At 37.7% G+C, this 17,688-nt stretch overlaps 1 protein-coding gene across 1 annotated transcript in view; it reads left to right on the top strand.

Moving 5' to 3' along the window:
- The window catches only part of Nipal2 (NIPA like domain containing 2), a 56,084-nt gene that overhangs the window by 18,270 nt on the left and 20,126 nt on the right, over positions 1-17,688 (top strand). Inside the window, exons 3-4 of the mRNA XM_015486264.2 lie at positions 835-894; positions 10,508-10,629. Of these exons, the coding sequence (XP_015341750.2) occupies positions 835-894; positions 10,508-10,629 (182 nt within the window). The remainder of the gene's footprint in view (positions 1-834; positions 895-10,507; positions 10,630-17,688) is intronic.

Here is a 17,688-nt window from a genome sequence, read left to right as displayed (position 1 = left end):
TTTTTTATTATTGCAATTCTAAGTTCTTTAATGCTTTTACTCATAAAGAAATAGCCCCAGATGAGGAACAACACAGAGAGGTTCAGTTTGGTCCTGCTCCCTGAGGTCACAGCAGCAGGCTCTGCCTCAGGTATGGGGATGCAAGTTCAGCAGCACTGGTTGTGGCAAGAAAAGTCCAAAACATTACAAGAGTCAGCAGTTTCAGGGCTGGGATCTCACTTATTTCATTTCATGCAGTGATCACTTATTGAACTTACTATATGCTAGATACCAGCTATACACTGAGGATCTTAAATGAATAAGACATCTCAGACCAAAAGGAACTGACGGACTTTTAGGCAAAAACTAGAAACTAACTCTTAGTTATCATGAAAAACTTGATGTAGGGGTCATCTCAGCATAATGGTAGAGCGGTCAACTTTGCTGAGAGATTCCAGTAGTGATGCTTGAATATAGATTTGATCATAGAATGGGGACAGAGCTGCATGTGTCAAAGCCATAGAGCACGAAACTACACCAAGGGTTCTGTGAATTATGATTACATATTTCCCACCCTTTCCTTCTTTCTTTCCATTCATTTATGTAGTCATTCAGAAGCTTTATCAAGCTCTCCTTTTATACCAGGCATTGTCCCAGCCACACTGTCCTAGATCTCCTGTAAACCAGGCCCATCTTTAGGTATCTTCATCAGGGAGAAGGAAGTCTGCTGGGTGTCTCTACTCAGGACAGAGCTAGTCAGGCATGAGGCATAATATGCTTTAACTTCTTTCAAATGGAGTTGCATAGTATATGTTTTTATATTAGAACTAGCACTAATGGCCATTTTCTTTATAGGTAGTGCCATTATTTCTGTTATGTTTCTGAAAGAAAATTTGAGAGCCTCAGATTTACTGGGTGAGTAATTGTTTAATTCATGTAATTATAACATTGCTTGACCAGGAAATAAATAATAGTAGCCATAAAAATGTATGATTTAAAACTAGGGGAAAATTATGAAATGGCTGCAGATCTCATTTAGATGTGACTGTAATTCTGCCTTGGAACTGCCGTCCCTTCTCACCTGAAATACTCATATTTTCATTGTGACGGTGGCTCATGCTACTGGTCATAGCTATCATTTTGTACTGTTGTTATTATTAATGTTGTAAAATTTTATGAACATAAAATTCAATGAAAATTTCTGTGTTGCCTAATAGACTATTCCACTTCAAAGGATATGCTTTCTATATTGTTGCATTTGTATGGTATAAAAGTGAAAACCACACAAAATAAGATAATTAATTACCAAGTAATTATCTATGGTATTTAACTCCTTGCAAAGGTAACACAGAGGGTTGTTCTTCCAAATTTTGAAAATACAGTTGTTAATAGAAAACAAAGAGAGTAATGGAGGAAGGAGTGGTCTGGTAGAACTAAGTCTAAAGTCAATGAAAAAATAAATAAAGTGAATGATGAATAGAAAATGAAAATAAAATAAAAGTAGTCTTCCTGGCTATAAAAGAGATTTCTGTTACATTGCGAAGCTATCATTTATTCATTGTGTCTTCTTGCTTTTGTTGGAAATATCATTGGTGAGAAGAATTATAGAGTTTCATATTTTATTCCTTGACAAAATCCTGCTTGAATTGCTGCTGACATATGATAATGAATACAGATACTTTAGGCACTTGAAATAAAACAATGCCTGCCCTCTTCCAGGGAGATCATATTTTTCGAAAAATGTGAGCTCTAAATGTGACACCAGTGTTGGTATGTTGAGCATTTGTTCTCCCGGATCATGTTTCCCTTGAGCCTGATGTCTTGAAAGTGTTTTCACTTTTTCTTTTCCTCCTTGGTTTGATTCTGCTAGTAGAGTTTTTAGTCAACATTGTCAAATTTTTCATGGTTAAAATGTTTTTTAAAATGTATTCATATGTGAACTGTATCTTTTGCAGCATATTATTTTTTCTATATTCTTTTTTATGTGTTGTGGTTTATGGAATCGTTTGCGGAAGTCATAGGCAATCAGAAGTAAGAATGACCAATGCCCAAGTTTCATAAATTAAAAAAGCAGATCCTATGTTGATATTGTCATTTATCAAATGTCTTAAGGAAACATTGAATACTTTTATCTAACACCTGTTATCTTTCGTAGTGGGTGGTTAGTTACCGATTAAATTAATATGACTTAATGAGATAATATACATGGATATAGTGGAAGATTTGCTAACTGTCTTGAATATTGTTAGTAAAATGATAATTAGGACTGAATCCCTGCCCTTAAATAATTTACAATTCATAATAAAATACAATTCATAATAAAATACATAAAAGCTAGGTAGTGTGGCACAGCAGCTCAGGAGGCTGAGGCAGGAGGATCACAAGTTTAAAGCAGCCTCAGCAAATTAGTGAGGTCCTAAGCAATGTAGTGAGACCCTGTCTCAAAATAAAAAATAAGGGCTGGGGATGTGGCTCAGTGGTTAAGCACTCCAGGGTTCAATACTGGTTACCAAAATAAACACACACACACACACACACACAAGTTTTTTAGAAATAGAAAACAATGTATATCATAATGTCATGAGCCATTAGTTTAGAACAGTGTTTGTGGATCTCAGCACTACTGACATCTCAGGCTCCCTAATTCTTTGCTGTAGGGGGATATTCACTGCATTGCTGGGTGTTTATCACCCTACAGACCTTTACTTACTAGATATCTCTAGCACCCTCTATCCCACTTACCACAATCAAAAGTGTCTCTGGACATTACTAAGTGCCCCTAAAGGACACAATTATGCCAAATTGAGAACCACTAGGTTAGAATTAAGAGACGTAATCTCTCTGAAGATCAGAGAGAATTTTTTATATCAACATTTAAATCAGTCCTGACTACTGAATAGGACAGGCATAGGCCACATCCAAGGACATGAAGGGGGCACATAGAGAGACTAATCCAGGGAGCGTCCACAAAGGTACAACAGTGGCAAAGTAAGTGTCTGTTTACTAACTGTACTATCTGCTACCTATAAGGATTAGGAGAAAAATAAGAAAAACTCATAACTATGGAAAAGGAAAAGATGGAAATATCAGTATGTACAGATGATTTGCTTATGTACTTTAAAAAAAAATCCAAGATTAACTAAACATTACTAGAAACAACAAATTAATTTAACAAATTAAAGGATCTAATTAAATTCACTCTAATGGATTTGAATCTGGATTCAACTTCGGCTTTTTACTATATGGCCAACCACATATAGATAAGTATTACTTCTCTAAGCCTCAGTTTGCTGACAAATACATAAAAGTGTTTTGAAAATCAAATTGGATTACTCACATAAAAGCACTTTGAGAACTGTAAAACTCTCTCACTGTGATTGTTATGATTACTATGATCACCTTCATATCCAAGAGATTCCCAAGAGGTAATACTAAAACAATAAGAAATGGGGAAACACACACACACACACACCAAGAAAACAAAGTAAAACTTCAAATCAATTCTTTAATAATTTTTATATGTTAAAAACAGCTAACATCTTTTGAACATTTATTCTTGCCAGGTACTATGGTGTGCTGTTCATGGATTATCTCATTTAAATGTAGGAACACCCCATTTCCAGAAGCAAAATTTGAAACTTAGGTTAAAGAGCCATCTAACTGGTGCATGATGGGCCAGTATTCTAACAGTGTCCACCTAGTAAAACTGTAGCATAATGGTTTGGGGTGAGTCTCCAGCATCAGAGAACTGTTTGACTTTTTCAGAGTTAATAAATAAGTTATTTTCATAGTTATTATTTTCAGAGTTAATAAAATAAGCTCTTATAAGCCTCAATTTCCTCATCTTTAAAATGAAGGTTAATATTACCTACCTCACAGGATTAAATTATGGCCTATTCCATAATAAGAACTCAAAATGTTAGCTGTTCCTGTTATTACTTTTACAACCAGCAGCAACCACCACTGTGCTCTGCTAGTTAATCAGAGGAATTAGAATATTTTTCTACCTTTAGTAGTCCAGGTAACATTTCCCAGAACTCTGGGAATTTTATCCCTTTCTAACTGAATGTTTTTGGAATATGGCTACATCACTTGTATCACATTTGTTTCATACAACAGTTAAAAGTGATCAGTTCTTGCCTTTAATCAGTGGCATACAATAAAACAGGATTTAGTCACATATTTCACACATTTTCCTCTGACAAGCAATATCATAAGATCACTTTATACTTACAGAAGTCCAGGGAAGGACTTTTACCCAACTGTGTTCAGTAATGTGTTAAGTCAATATATTTCCTTTGGACCTTTATTGCTGTTGCCTTGAGAAAATTAAGCTCTTTCTGTTAAAAGCAAAAAATGCATTTTTCCCCCTTTACAGGGTCTAAAACCAAACAGGGAAAAGAGTAGTTACTGGTGTTTCTTAAAGATTAACGTATGAGCATGCTAAAAAATTAAATTGTCAAAATGTGAGAAGAAAAATCATTTATTTTTCCCTGCTTCAAGAAAATGAAAGTTTGTTTTTCACAATGGAACAAATAAAGATTTGGGGGCCATGTGGAAACAAGCTGAACTAATTTATTGCCAAATGTTGCTCTGTGGCTATGAAGCTTTTCACCACTAGCCTCAAAAAATGACCTCACAAAAGCTATGTCTGAAAGGAATCGCCAACTATTATTAACTCAATGACAAGCATTGGACTCTGCTCTGATTCTTAGTGGATTAATAATTTTAAATTATTTTAATGATTATTTTTCCTTTTTAAAAGCACCAGGTTTCTCTCCCCTTTGACCAGCCAAAAACTATAATATTTTCCTCTCTCTTCTCCCAGTCATCAAAAGTCTCAAACCTAATAGTCTGAGATCCTTGTTGATTTGAGCCCAGATAATGTCATCATAGAAATAAAAACTGCAGTCAACTAACTCATCAGCACTCCCCAAGAGACCAGGAACTGGATTACTTCAAGTCACCTACAAAGGGTTTCCCCAGATGGGAAGCCAAGGGATTAATAGCGAGATGAAGGCCACCTCCTTCCTTCCTTCTCACACACCCGAGATCACTGTGGTTTGGGTACAGAATCTAGAAGAGTATTGCAGCCAAATGAAGCATCATTTCTAATTGGAAGGACAGAGTGGACATTTTGGTTTCAGATACCTCAAGAATGGGAGCCTTTCTGATGGCAGAGCCAGGACCATTTGGATTCCCTGTATCACTGAGACTTCCCAGTCTAGGGTTCCTTCGAGGAGTCTGGAATGGCTGCATTTATTGGAGGGTTGTCCCAAATGTCTGGAGTTAAGCAGTCCAGTCTACTCTGTGACTTCTGGTATCCCAAAGAGCAGTGACTGGTTTCCTGTTAACCAAGGTACTTATTTTGAGGACTGAAGGAATCAACTTTGTTTGGAGTGAGGTTAGTTGACTATTTTAAGACTCTGGAGGCTCCCAGAAGTCAGGTCAAGTTATAAAATAGGCAGTTAATACTACTTGGCATCCAACTGGGGAGTGAGTTCAAGATTCAAGGAGATTCCAGGTTTTAGTGAAAGGGAAAACTAGTATAGAAAACAGGATGTTAATTGAGGAAGAAATGTATATCATCGATCCTGGATGCGAGGCAAGTGCTGTACCACTGAGCTACACCCCCAGCCCTGCACATCAATCTTGAAATGAAAGACACCCCACCCCCTGGGGGGTGGGAGGGGAATCAGCTCATTGGAGGTGCCAGCAAACAGCAGCACCAGGAGGAACCCAATTCTAGGCTTGGTTCCCTGTGAACACATTTATACTTCATTCCTGTCCACAGGTGTCTACGGGAGACTTTTGCAATAGGAGACCAGGCACCTCCTGAAACAAGGGCTGCATTCTCACAGCCAGGCCAGTTACAAGTCAAGTATTTCCCACAGTAGAAAATATTCCCTAAAGCACTACTTCAGGGAAATATAAACGGTCAAAAATGATTTGGAAATATGACAACCACATGCTCCTTATGCAATCCATGTGAACATCAACACATTAGTAGATCTGAGAGGTCTTCTAGCGAAAGAACTACTCAAATTCATTTAGCTTGCTTCTTCCCAAATAATATTTGACTCATTTGGGCCTTTTTTGGTGAGGCCTCCACCTTTTGAAAACTGGTTTCAGGGAACACCAATTTGGGAATGCTCTTCTAAATGAACATTAGAGCCCCCAAAATTATGTGAGACTAGTCAGGGACCCCAGAGACCTCTGCCGGAAGGAATCGTTTCCTTATTTCTGGCCTGTTGGTGATCTGTACAGTTGTGGGGGGCTCTACTCATTTAGACTACCATGTGAATGACAGTTTGAGCTTTCCATTCAGCAGCCCTACCCCTTAATGCATACAAGAGGCAGAGGAATGAAACAGAAAACAGACTTCCTAGGTTCCAATCCAAGTTCTCAACATATTAGTTGGAAAACCCCAAGCAAAATAGTTATTCTCTTTGTGACTCAGTTTCCTCATTTGTTAAATATAGATAGTAATAGTTTAAGATTATACATTAAATATCATGCATATTGAATACTGTATGGCATATACAGTGTATGTTTTAATAATATAATTACATAATAGTAAACAATAGTCCTCCCCTTATCCAGTTTTACTTTCTGTGGTTTTAGTTACCCATAGTAAACTACAATCTGAAAAATATTAAATGGAAAATTGCAGAAATAAACAATTCATAAGTTTTAAATAAATTTTATTAAAGCATATTGTAATTATTAGATTGTATTATTAGTTATTGTTGTTCATCTCTTACTTTGCCTAATTCATAAATTAAACTTTATTATAGGTAGGTAGACATAGGGAAAAAAGCAGCATACATAGGATTCAGTCCTATGTGAGATTTCAGGCACCCACTGGGGGCCTTAGCATTTATTAACTGTGGATAAGGGGGGACTACTGTCATAGTTTTTCACGGATTTGTTATAAGGATTAAATTAGAATATAGAATTGTGCTTATTAGTATTAGCTATATAGTTTCTATTATCATATTTTAATATTATGCTGATCATAATAAAACAATCATGTTGGCCATACTTGCTGATGAAATCAATAGTTCTAAGAATATCACCTTAATAAAAAGGATTACCTTGCCTTAGTACATTCTCTCCCAGGATACCTAGTATACACCTACCATAAATAGTGTAGGAATTTGCTTGTATACCTGTTTTGCTTGTATACCTGTTTTGCACATAGGCCAAGTTTATACAAGAAAGTTTCATTGCTTGTATATTCTGTCAAGCTAAATGTGGAATCTCCACTGTCAACTTTTAAGTAACTTGCATCATATTTGATCAGAAAACATAATTGCTGCAGGTTGGGATGTGAGGGAGAAAGATGAGGCACTTCCTTGAGTGGTGAGTAGTGTTCAGCTCCAGACATGGACTCCCACCTGAAGTTTACCCACAGTGCCCAGCTGCTCTGTTTTGGGCCATCTCCAATATCCAGATCTTGGTGCTTCATACACCAGTTCCCAAGGTTAGCTGGGGGAGGAAACATAGTGCTGCCATATTTGCTTCTCTGTGTTCTGTTAATTGGATCATTTCCTTCATTGCAGTTCCTTTTAAGACCAATGGGGCAAAGTTTTCACTAAGCAGTCAGAAGATGCTCGATGATTCCTTCCTGTCCATACCTTCCACTGACTCCTTATAAACAGTTCCAGTGACAGTGCCTGATCATCCTGAGCTATATCGTTAGGGATACTATTTTAGATTAATTTTTAAGTTGAACTTAGATGGCCTTTAACTCATGGCAAACAGTCAACATCCCGAGGGAATTGATCCTAGGTACTGTGTCGCATCAAGCCTCCAGGGGAGTTTCAAGCATATTCAGCTGCCCAGACTGGCCTCTTGGGATCTAGAAGATATGATGACTTAATTCATACCTAGAGATCAGGGAGACTCATCCAGTTACAGCTGTATCAATAATTTGCTGGAGCTCTTCTGGCTAGCAAGTTGCAATGAAATTTGAATTTTTCAGAGACAGTTTCAGCTTTGATGAGACTTGCAGGAATCCAAGTCTTGACCATAATTGTAACCACTCCTGTGGGCCAGAAGCATATCTCTACTGCCTGCTTCTTTGGGATATTACATATCCATATCACTCTTTTGGGTAACAGGGCCAAAGAAGATAAACTAGCAAGTTTTCTAAGTTAGAAATCTGTGTCCTCCAAAAGAGTATTTATGGTTTCACTGAAATAAAAATAGCAGGAACTGACATTCCATGCCACTTTTAGTAAAATATAGATATAGATAAACTTTAAGGAAATTTATTTAAGGAAGTACACATGACTATCTTCAACACTTTTAAGTACCTCTGGAAAATATGCACATGGGATAGTAAATTGCATTAAAAATGCAAATGGCACAAAATAAACAAGCATACAACTGTTACAGCTATCTAGAACTGCTTTTGCAATTGTCATGAGTAGCTGAAATTAAAATTATCAAGAAAAAGAATGGGTTTAGTAGAGTTACTAGACTCACAGTGATGTGAGGCTCAAGTGAAATAATGTTATGTAAAAAGTGACTTTGAAAGTAAAATTGCAAAATCATCAGCCATTTTGTTTTTAGTTTCAGAATGCAATGAAGACATAGTGATAGAGATGTGCACAGACACAGATGTAAATCAAAGATAATATTGAGGAAAACTAAGTTAAATACTACTACCATCATATCATATAATGGAATACTATGTAAACCTCAAAGAATGAGACTGCCCTGCATCTCTTCCAAGGTGTTCTGTTAAGTGGGGAAAAAACAAAAAAGCAAGATGCAAAACAGTGTATATAATATGCTATCATTTGTATAAAATGACAAAACTCATGCACACTCACTCACATATGCATAAAACATCCCTGAAAAGAAAACCTAAGGACCCAGTGGTGGTGGTTAATGTTGGGGAGGGGAACTGGTGGCCTCAGGGTATAGGAGAGATTTAACTTTTCACTGATCACCTTCATTGTATCTGGAATTTTGTACCATATACCTGTGTTACCAACTCAGAATGAAATTAAAACAGGAAAGTTTATTGATGCTAGATTCTGTTAGAGGAGATCAAATCTGGTAGAGGAGCTTAATATAAATAAGAAATACAGATTTCCCAAAAGAAGCAGTTGGAAGTCTCTGAGACTGATTAAAGTGTATTTTTTAATTAAATTGATTGATTCTACTTTACCAAGTTTAGAAAATTGTTTTTTTAAAAATCTCTTTCTTCTTTGAGCTTAATTTGGAATAATTATCTTATATAATCTTTTTTTTTCTTTCAAAGAAAGAACATAACTGACCAATAACTTTTCTCCAGGTTCTTGTGTATGGCTTTTATTAGTTTGCTTTTATTACAATATTTAATAATGTATATTGTTTTTCATTCCAAAAGTTCTCATTAGAAATAGCTTTAAAATTATGTATCTAATCTCTGTCTTCACAAAATATTACATAAAAAATTAGAGAAAACTTATTTGTAGCTTCTACAAATAAGTGTTGTCTAACTTGCGTGAAAAAAAAATCAAACACTGTTCTCAGAAACTGGAGTTCAAAACCTAAATCATGTGGTTAAGAGAAATGAGAAATTAGTGCCTTCAAACTGTGAGATTTTATACACAAACCAAATTGTCTCCGGTTAGAATCAATGCTGCCTGTAAATTATTTCCACGGTGTCAAATCTCAGTGATAAAACAAGCTGAATTGTTTGTAGGTATACTGAAAAAAAATGCTGCTTTTATTAGTTTTTCTTAGATGGCTATTTATTTTTTAAAAAAAAAGAAAGAAAGAAAGAAAAGAAAGCTGTTTTCAGTGTTATTGGAAAAGACAAGTCCTCCCCCTCCTCCAGCAGCCACCCCTCCCATGCCACTCTCTCTCCTCTATAGTGTTAAGTGATGCTAAGGAACACACTCCTGTCATTGGGTTGATGATGTGATGCATTTTTACTAAGCTAACCTTGCAACCCTCAGTCCTAAATTAGAATAATTAAAATTCGGCAGCAACGTCAGCAGCCCTGTTGTTATTCCTGCTGAACCAACTCCAATAGATGGCAGTGATTAAGGCACTCATTTTACCGGAGTCTCACAGTGTGAAATCACTAGGGCGAGTGTAGGGGCTCCAGAGATGCTCAAGTGCAGGGCAGGTCATCATGTGGTGGACTTGCCTGTCCTCTAGGCTCTGAGATCTAGATCTAGGTGGATGGAGGTGAGATGTGTTTTCCCATGCCCATGTGCACATGTTCTGATCTTCTCCACGTTTGAGGAAAGCTCCAGAGAGGCCAGGACTCATCTGAAACAACAGAGAAGAACCAGAAGTTATTTTCTGGCCCATCCAATCCCTGGATTTTATGCCCCTGTAAAGGTCATGCCATTTGGTGAACATGTGATGTTACAGGATGGCTTGATGAATCAGATTTTTAATAGAGAGGGGCTGCCAGCACTTTTACAAGTAATGCTCTGTCTCTAGGTAATGTCTGAGTCAACAAAAAGTTTTAAGTGTCCCTTTTCAGTTGGCTTTGTCTTTTCTGTTTTATTTAAAGGTATGACATTCGCACTTGCAGGAACATATTTATTGGTGAATTTTGCTCCAAATATAACTCAGGCTGTCTCAGCAAGAACAATACAGTATTACTTTGTTGGCTGGCAGTTCCTGGTCTATGTGGTAAGAATTCTAAAATTCCACTATTCCTGAAGTGATACTATCTAGACCACTGATGTCTGCAGATGTTGGAGAGCTAGTATGACTTTTTCTTCTCAGCATTAGAAACATATTGAAATTAAAATCTTTTTGAGCAGTACCAAAGTATTTGAAATACTAAATCAGCAGTAGAAGCATCTTCCAAGAAGTCCTATTTAATTACTGCAACAGGTTGAGATGAGCAAGTATGATCCCGAGAGACATGTAAAGAAAACATGAAAAGAGCTGATACAGGCATTTGAAGCTATTAATTGGGGTGCTTTATTTGATACAGTGATTGTTATCAGGTGATTGTAAAGAGAGAACATGATTGAAATGGTTAATATGTAGCTTGTTACAGACTAAGATTGGAGAATAAAAATACTCTAGAACAGGCAGGTAGTAAGAAGAAAACTGAGATAGTGTTGCTGAGCATTTAACCATGATTTGGATTGGTAAAATAATTGTGAATTCAATAAATAGAATCAAAGCATAAAGGCAAGGTATGGTCTTAGGATTAGAAATGACCTCAAAAAGCTGTGTGGTATACTCCTCTGCTTTTAAAACGAGTAAAAAGTGTGATCCTAGTTGATATACCTAGTATTTAAAAGTGTGACCTTGGCATTTGCAGGAATATGTTTACTAGTTTTGATCTAAGTGTAACTCAGGTAATACAGCAGCAATTCCTAGTCTATGAATTCTATGTATCTTACTATCTCTGACGTATAATTTGGACCACTGGGACAAATATTCTTAGATCTTTCCTATAAAGACCTATCTATAGGAAAGACTTCTTTACCCCTTTCACTTTTACTTTCTCTTACTCTTTAAGGATACTTAACTTTCTCTGTTTTAAAAAAAAAAATTCCTCATAAACTATACACCCTTTAACAATCTTTCCTATTTACCTTCTTCCCTTCACCATCAAAAGATGCTTTCAGATAGCTTGTCTACTCTTGCCAACCCTGTCCACTCTCTCAGATCCCATTCGCTCCTCTCCTTACAATCTAGTAGATCCCTCCCACATCTTGTCAAATGGAATTGCGTTTTTTGCTCCTGACACTTCTTGAACTTTGTGCAGCATCTGCTGTCTGCCCATAATCTTCTAGAATCCCCTCCTTCCAAATCCAGACATGCCTGTCCTTCCCAGCTCTCCTAAGCTCCAGCCCTGTGTTCTCTTCTGTCCACTTATTACTCATCCCTGTTTGGATATTTGGTTTCTCAAATGTAAATTATCTGAAATTGAACCGATGCCTTTTCCCAAAAAACTCTCTCACTCCAATATTTTGTGTGTCTGCTTCCAATACTGGAAGTCTGAGCTGCACATAACTTCTTCCACATCTTTACTCCCCACTCTACCTCTCATCCTATTGGATGTTTTAAGGTTTCTTGAACTTGACCCTTCTTTTATATTTCCATTGCCTTTGCATCCGTTCAGGCTTTCATCATCCCTTGCTCAGACATCCCTTGTCTGTCCTCTTGTTGCTCATCCTCAACACCGTGACTGGAAGTATTCTCCTACAAGAGAGATCTGCTCAGTTAGTGCACTTTAGCCACATAATGCAGTGCCACTGTGTCTGTGGTTCCCTCTGCCAGCAGAGTCCTAGCTCCTTGGAACCCTGTCTCCATGCCCTTGCAACTCCCTCCAAACTTGCCCTCATGGGCACAGCTCAGATGGGGCATCTTCTGTTAAAGAGCATATTTCCAAGATAGTTGCTCCATTTTCTGGGCTCTCTGTATGACACATTATGTTTTAATCACCTAATTTCCTTTCTGTTCTATTCCAGTAGACCATGCACACCCTCAGGGAAGAATCATTATTGGTCAACAAATTAGTCAGCTGTCAGTCATAATGCTCTGCCTAGTTAAACACCTGTTCTTGATGTGTTATGTCTCTGATTTTCATTCTCATGACTTTATTTTTTCCCTAGCTCTGTCACCTCTTACCGCCTCCCGCAGCCCCTGTCCTCAACCCCAACCTTTAGGATTGGGCTTCCCGACTCAGATTAGCCTTCCCGAGGTCATTCGTACATCGTGTCTTCCCCCACCCATTCATTTTCCTGCCTGCCACCAAACTCAGTTCTTTATCAGATTTCATCGATCAGCTATACACACTAGAAGTTTTAATCCCTGTGATTTACTTCTGTTCTTTAAACTTTGTTGAATGTTTCATGACAGTCCAGACTTGAAGTCCTACCAACACATTACTACTTTCTGCCTACAGGCAAAACAGTCTTTATCCAGTAAGAAAAGAGTGACATAACCTGTGATCAGAAAATTAATAGCCTTAGCTGAATCCTTTGGAGATTAAAGAATAAAGATCAAGCTTTATTTCTGAAATAAACTGCATTGCTTCATGATGATGTATCTTGTGTTAACACCAGAGAAAATATTTGAAAAGAACAAAGCCACTTTTTATTAAACCTTATATTTCCACAAAAATACTCTGAAATTAATTAAACTTTGTCATTTTCCAGAGTCAACTCTTAAATTCATTCATTTATTTATTCACTCATCCATTCAACTGACTAGACACCTTGGTTACAGAGAGGAATTCCTATAGCAGGAATTTTATAGTACCAGGATAGATCCACCCTTCAGTAAAATTGTATAATTATAAGATAGTATATTTGAAAGAAAAGGCCACACAGGAAAAAAAAAGGTAGCTAAATCTAGGTATTTATAAAATAGCACAAAATAAGTCTGTAATATGGAACAGCACTGGATGTTGGATTAGACTTTAAGGGTAATAGGTTCATGTTATAGTAATGTAGAATTTAATCCATCATATGTTTTTTTTTTTCTCTGAAGACTCTGGGGGTGATTAGTTATATACAGAGATCTTAAGAGGAAGTTTGATTTAAATCTGTTAAACATCTAAGTAATTAACATTTAATCATCGGGTATGACAGATTCTGTACTCTTTCTGCAAAGTATGACGGCAAAGATCATAATTACACAATTGAGACTACTCTTTGACAAATCATTCATCTGTTTATGTAATTACACTGCATATAAATACAGCACCAGAATTGCTTTTCAGGACTGATCAACTAACTTACAAAATGAATAAAAATATTTGATATTTTAATAAGCTTTGCACTCCTCAAAACAGGGATTGTAAATGGTATTACAGGCAGGGTCATACCATCCCTTACCTTATGTGTTGCCTGACAGATGGGTGTCTGTTTTACCTTCAGGTTTCCACTAATTGGAAACCTCGCAGCCACAAGGCCCAGGACCTCTAATCAAGCATTCTTTTGCAAGAGGATTTGAGCAGCCTGGTGTCAGCTAGCAGCAGAAGAATGAAGTGCCCTTTTATCACCCACTAACACAACCTCTCCCTACCTGTCTGCCTCAGATGGGTAGCTCCCCTCATTGATACTTGCCAAAAATAAAAAATGAGTGTGGATTCAAGGCCAGACTGGCTTAGAGAGATATGGCATAACAGGTCCCTCTGTGGAATCCATCATCTCTGTCAGCAGATTAAAAGCCAGAAGTCCGTGAGGAAAGAGATAGGTTTGATTTTGTTAGTCCTGTATGCCCTAAGTTTATTTGACCAAGGAGCCCTTTTCTGAAGGGCCTTTTTGAGTAATTCGTGTTAACATGTTCTGCAGAGTCCACGTGAGGAAATGTAGCCCCAAGCCCCAATTACTTCATGTTCTTTGGCAGGCTTCATCATGGCCATTTTGCCCACCCAGATTTTCCAACAGACTATTCAAATAGAAACCTCTGTTGTTAACATAAAATCCTTCACAAAATAATCTGCATGGTGCTCATTTTAGCTCCTCCAGACAAAAAATTAAATCAGCAGAAGCAAAGGCCAAACCTGTCATTTGGGGTAATCCTATACCTCAGAGCTGATTATTAAGTCAACCTTTCTAGCAAAGCTCCTTCACAACTCACTGTCAGGTGTTTAAAACCTGAAGGGCGAAAGCTGCATGTTTTTATAAGACATGCGGCTGTCTCTTGCCTGATGTTTCTTTGCTCTATTTTCTGGATGCAAATAGTACTTGTGTGTCTGCACCATTAGACATTTCTGCAGCTCAGTAGACCGTGCTCATGGAGCAGCTGAGCACTGTGCATAGCTCCGACTACAGTCTTATGTTTTATCTGCTTAATGATCCTGTACCTGGGGCACGATTATCCTCTACATCTCACAGATGGGGAACCTGAGGCTTAGAGAGATCCAGTAACTTGCCCAAGGTCATATAAATATGAAATGGGAGAGCCAGGATTCAAAACCAAGTTGTCCTCCTCTTGGGGGGAGGTGGGGACACATTCAAACACACTTCTCTAAACACCTCTCTATGCAGAATTAATAAAACTGATTACCAAGGATCAAGTCTTTGTCCAAACTTGGCCTAGGAGAGAATTTGCAAGGCCCATTCTTTTTGGACAAAGATGCTGCATCAAAGGGCTATGCTTCCAAGAAAAATCTTGGTAAGAGAAAAGGAGGTAAACTCATGCTTGGATTTTTATACTGGAAGTGGAGCATCCAACAAGGAAATTGTGTCTGTCCCTTTCCACTTCACTCCTTAATAGCAATAGCCCTTTAAGCCACTGAAAACAGGGTGACTGGTGCTTCTAAATCTAAATAGACTAGAGAACCAATCCAGAAAACCCAAAATCAATGCAGAAAATTCCTCCCAAAGATTCCATTCCTTGCCGGGCATGGTAGCGCACACCTGTAATCCCAGCAGCTCGGGAGGCCGAGGCAGGAGGATCACAAATTCAAAGTCAGCCCAGCAAAAATGAGGAGCTAAGCAACTCAGTGAGACCCTATCTCTAAATAAAATACAAAATAGGGCTGGATGATGTGGCTCAATGATCAAGGGTCCCTGAGTTCAATCCCTATTACCCAAGGGGGGAAAAAAAAAATCATTCCTCTGGAAAGATTTCAGGTAACAGAACCTGAATTTTTTTTCTATTATTCTATAACAAATTGTCACAAATTTAGTGGCTTAAAATAACACAAATTTATGACTTTAGTTTCTAGGTCAGAAGTCTTACTCAGATCTTGCTAGGCTAGCTATGCTCCCTGCCAGAGCCTCCAAGGGAGAATCTGACTCCTTGCCTTTCCCAGCTTAGAGTCACCAGTGTTCCTTGGCTCCCATCTTTCCTATGTGGCAGCTGTCTGCTGCAGCTGGGAAGCTTCTCTTCTTTTACAGACTTATGTAATCATGTTGGACCACTTAAATCATCCAGGATCATCTCCCCACCTCGAGTTCCATAACCATAACCACATCTGCCAAGCCCCTTTCCATGTAATATCATGTAGCCAAAATAATAATAATAATAATAATAATAATAAATATCATGTGGCCACAGGTTTTGGACATTAGGACATGGACTTCTTTGGGGAGCCGTTATGCTGCCTACTGGGGCAGCATCCATTTAACCCCTGACCCTCAATTTCCTCACCTGTAAAGTGGGGATAACTATAGTTTCTACCTCCTAAAGAGGTTGTCGGGATGCCGTGAATTAGAGAAAAGTGTGCAGCATGCAGTGGGCACACAGTAGGACCTGTTGTTATTTCTAACCTCAGAGATAGCAGTCAGCAGTGCAGCCTCTTCTTGGGGCACAGCAACCTGTGACATTCCAGCTTCTTTAATATTGATATTTTAGAGGAAAAAAGTTATATAAAAAGAATAAACATTAATTCATACTTCTTGAATATTTTATTCCTGGGACCTGTGATCCCTTGGCACAAGGTGGAATCCAAGTCAACTATAGTCATTCTGTGAATAACGAGAACTCATGTTTTATGTTTCTGAAGTCATAGAGATGAAATTTGCAAAAAAAAAAAAAAAAGGTCATACATGATCTTTAGAGCTTGGAACCATTACCCTCATTACCCACCCACCCCAAAAAATTAATAGCTGGAGTGCAACTAGATGTAGCTCCCATGCTCCATGCTTTATTTAGTGCAAGAAGAGCTTTCTGGCCTCCAGCAACGAATACAGCGCTGCTGGGAACAATCTGTGATTGTATCCGTGGGAAATGGAAGCCTGTTAACTGGTGGTGAGGTGCACAGCGATTGGGACACCCAGTGTTCTGATGGCCGCTTTAGGGAAGGCAAAGAGATGGCACTCTAATAGCTTTTGTAGCACCACTCAATTGAATTAAAGGCCTGGCAAATGAGTCCTACTAAAAAAGAAAAATAGTGAAAATAATTGGCTTACTTTATCAGGGGAAGAAAAGTCCAAAGGATGATCTAATCTTCCATATTAGATGAGAAGCTTTTTAGAATGAGTAAGATATGGTCCTGTGGCTTCCCATGCCCACAGAGGATTAAAGGAAAACACAAATCAACAAGCAAAACTTTGAATTCAAACAATTAGATTTATTAGATTTAGATTTATTTAGATTTAGAGAGGGCTCTGCCAGTAAAATGCAATCCTCTCCAGTGATTTTTTAAGTAAAAATTCAATGATGTACTTGTCTGTTTTCAGAAATTTAAGACTTCACATTTGATTTCAGTCCAGAGATCCCATCTCTTATCAAAAAAATAATAATAGCCTGGCTTCTGGTTATCTTAAGGGCTACAAAAAAAATGTTTTTAGTATTAAAACAAAATAAAACAATTTCAGAATTACACTGGAGTTTTCTTAAGGGTAGGAAAATTTTAGAATTTCAGTTACTACTTATGGAACACTGTTTATCAGACAGTGTTCTCTTTATTTGGCAAGTTGTTTATAATAGATATAAGGTATAATTTATTTATTAATTTCATAAACATTTATTACGAGACTGTGTACTAGGCACTACAGATAGAGTGGCAAACAGAACAGATAAGGTCCTTCTTTTCATTGAGCTGGCATTCTAGTGGGAGAGACAGACAAGAAACATAGAATATATGAACAAGAAAAGCACCAGGCAATGACATATTGGCTACAACAACCTAAAACTGTGGGTGTGGCAGGATGACTGGCTGGCTCTTTTAGATCAGAGTAGTCAGGAAAGACCTCTCAGAGGAGGTGACATTCTAGCTCAGCGCTAAGAAGAAGCCATCCGCAAAGATCAAGGAAAAGAGTGTTTTTG

This window comes from Marmota marmota, unplaced genomic scaffold (genome assembly GCF_001458135.2).
Source record: "Marmota marmota marmota unplaced genomic scaffold, marMar, whole genome shotgun sequence".
Taxonomy (NCBI): Eukaryota; Metazoa; Chordata; class Mammalia; order Rodentia; family Sciuridae; genus Marmota; species Marmota marmota.
Note: the sequence above shows the minus strand (reverse complement) of the source record. Positions and strands in the feature narration are given on the sequence as shown.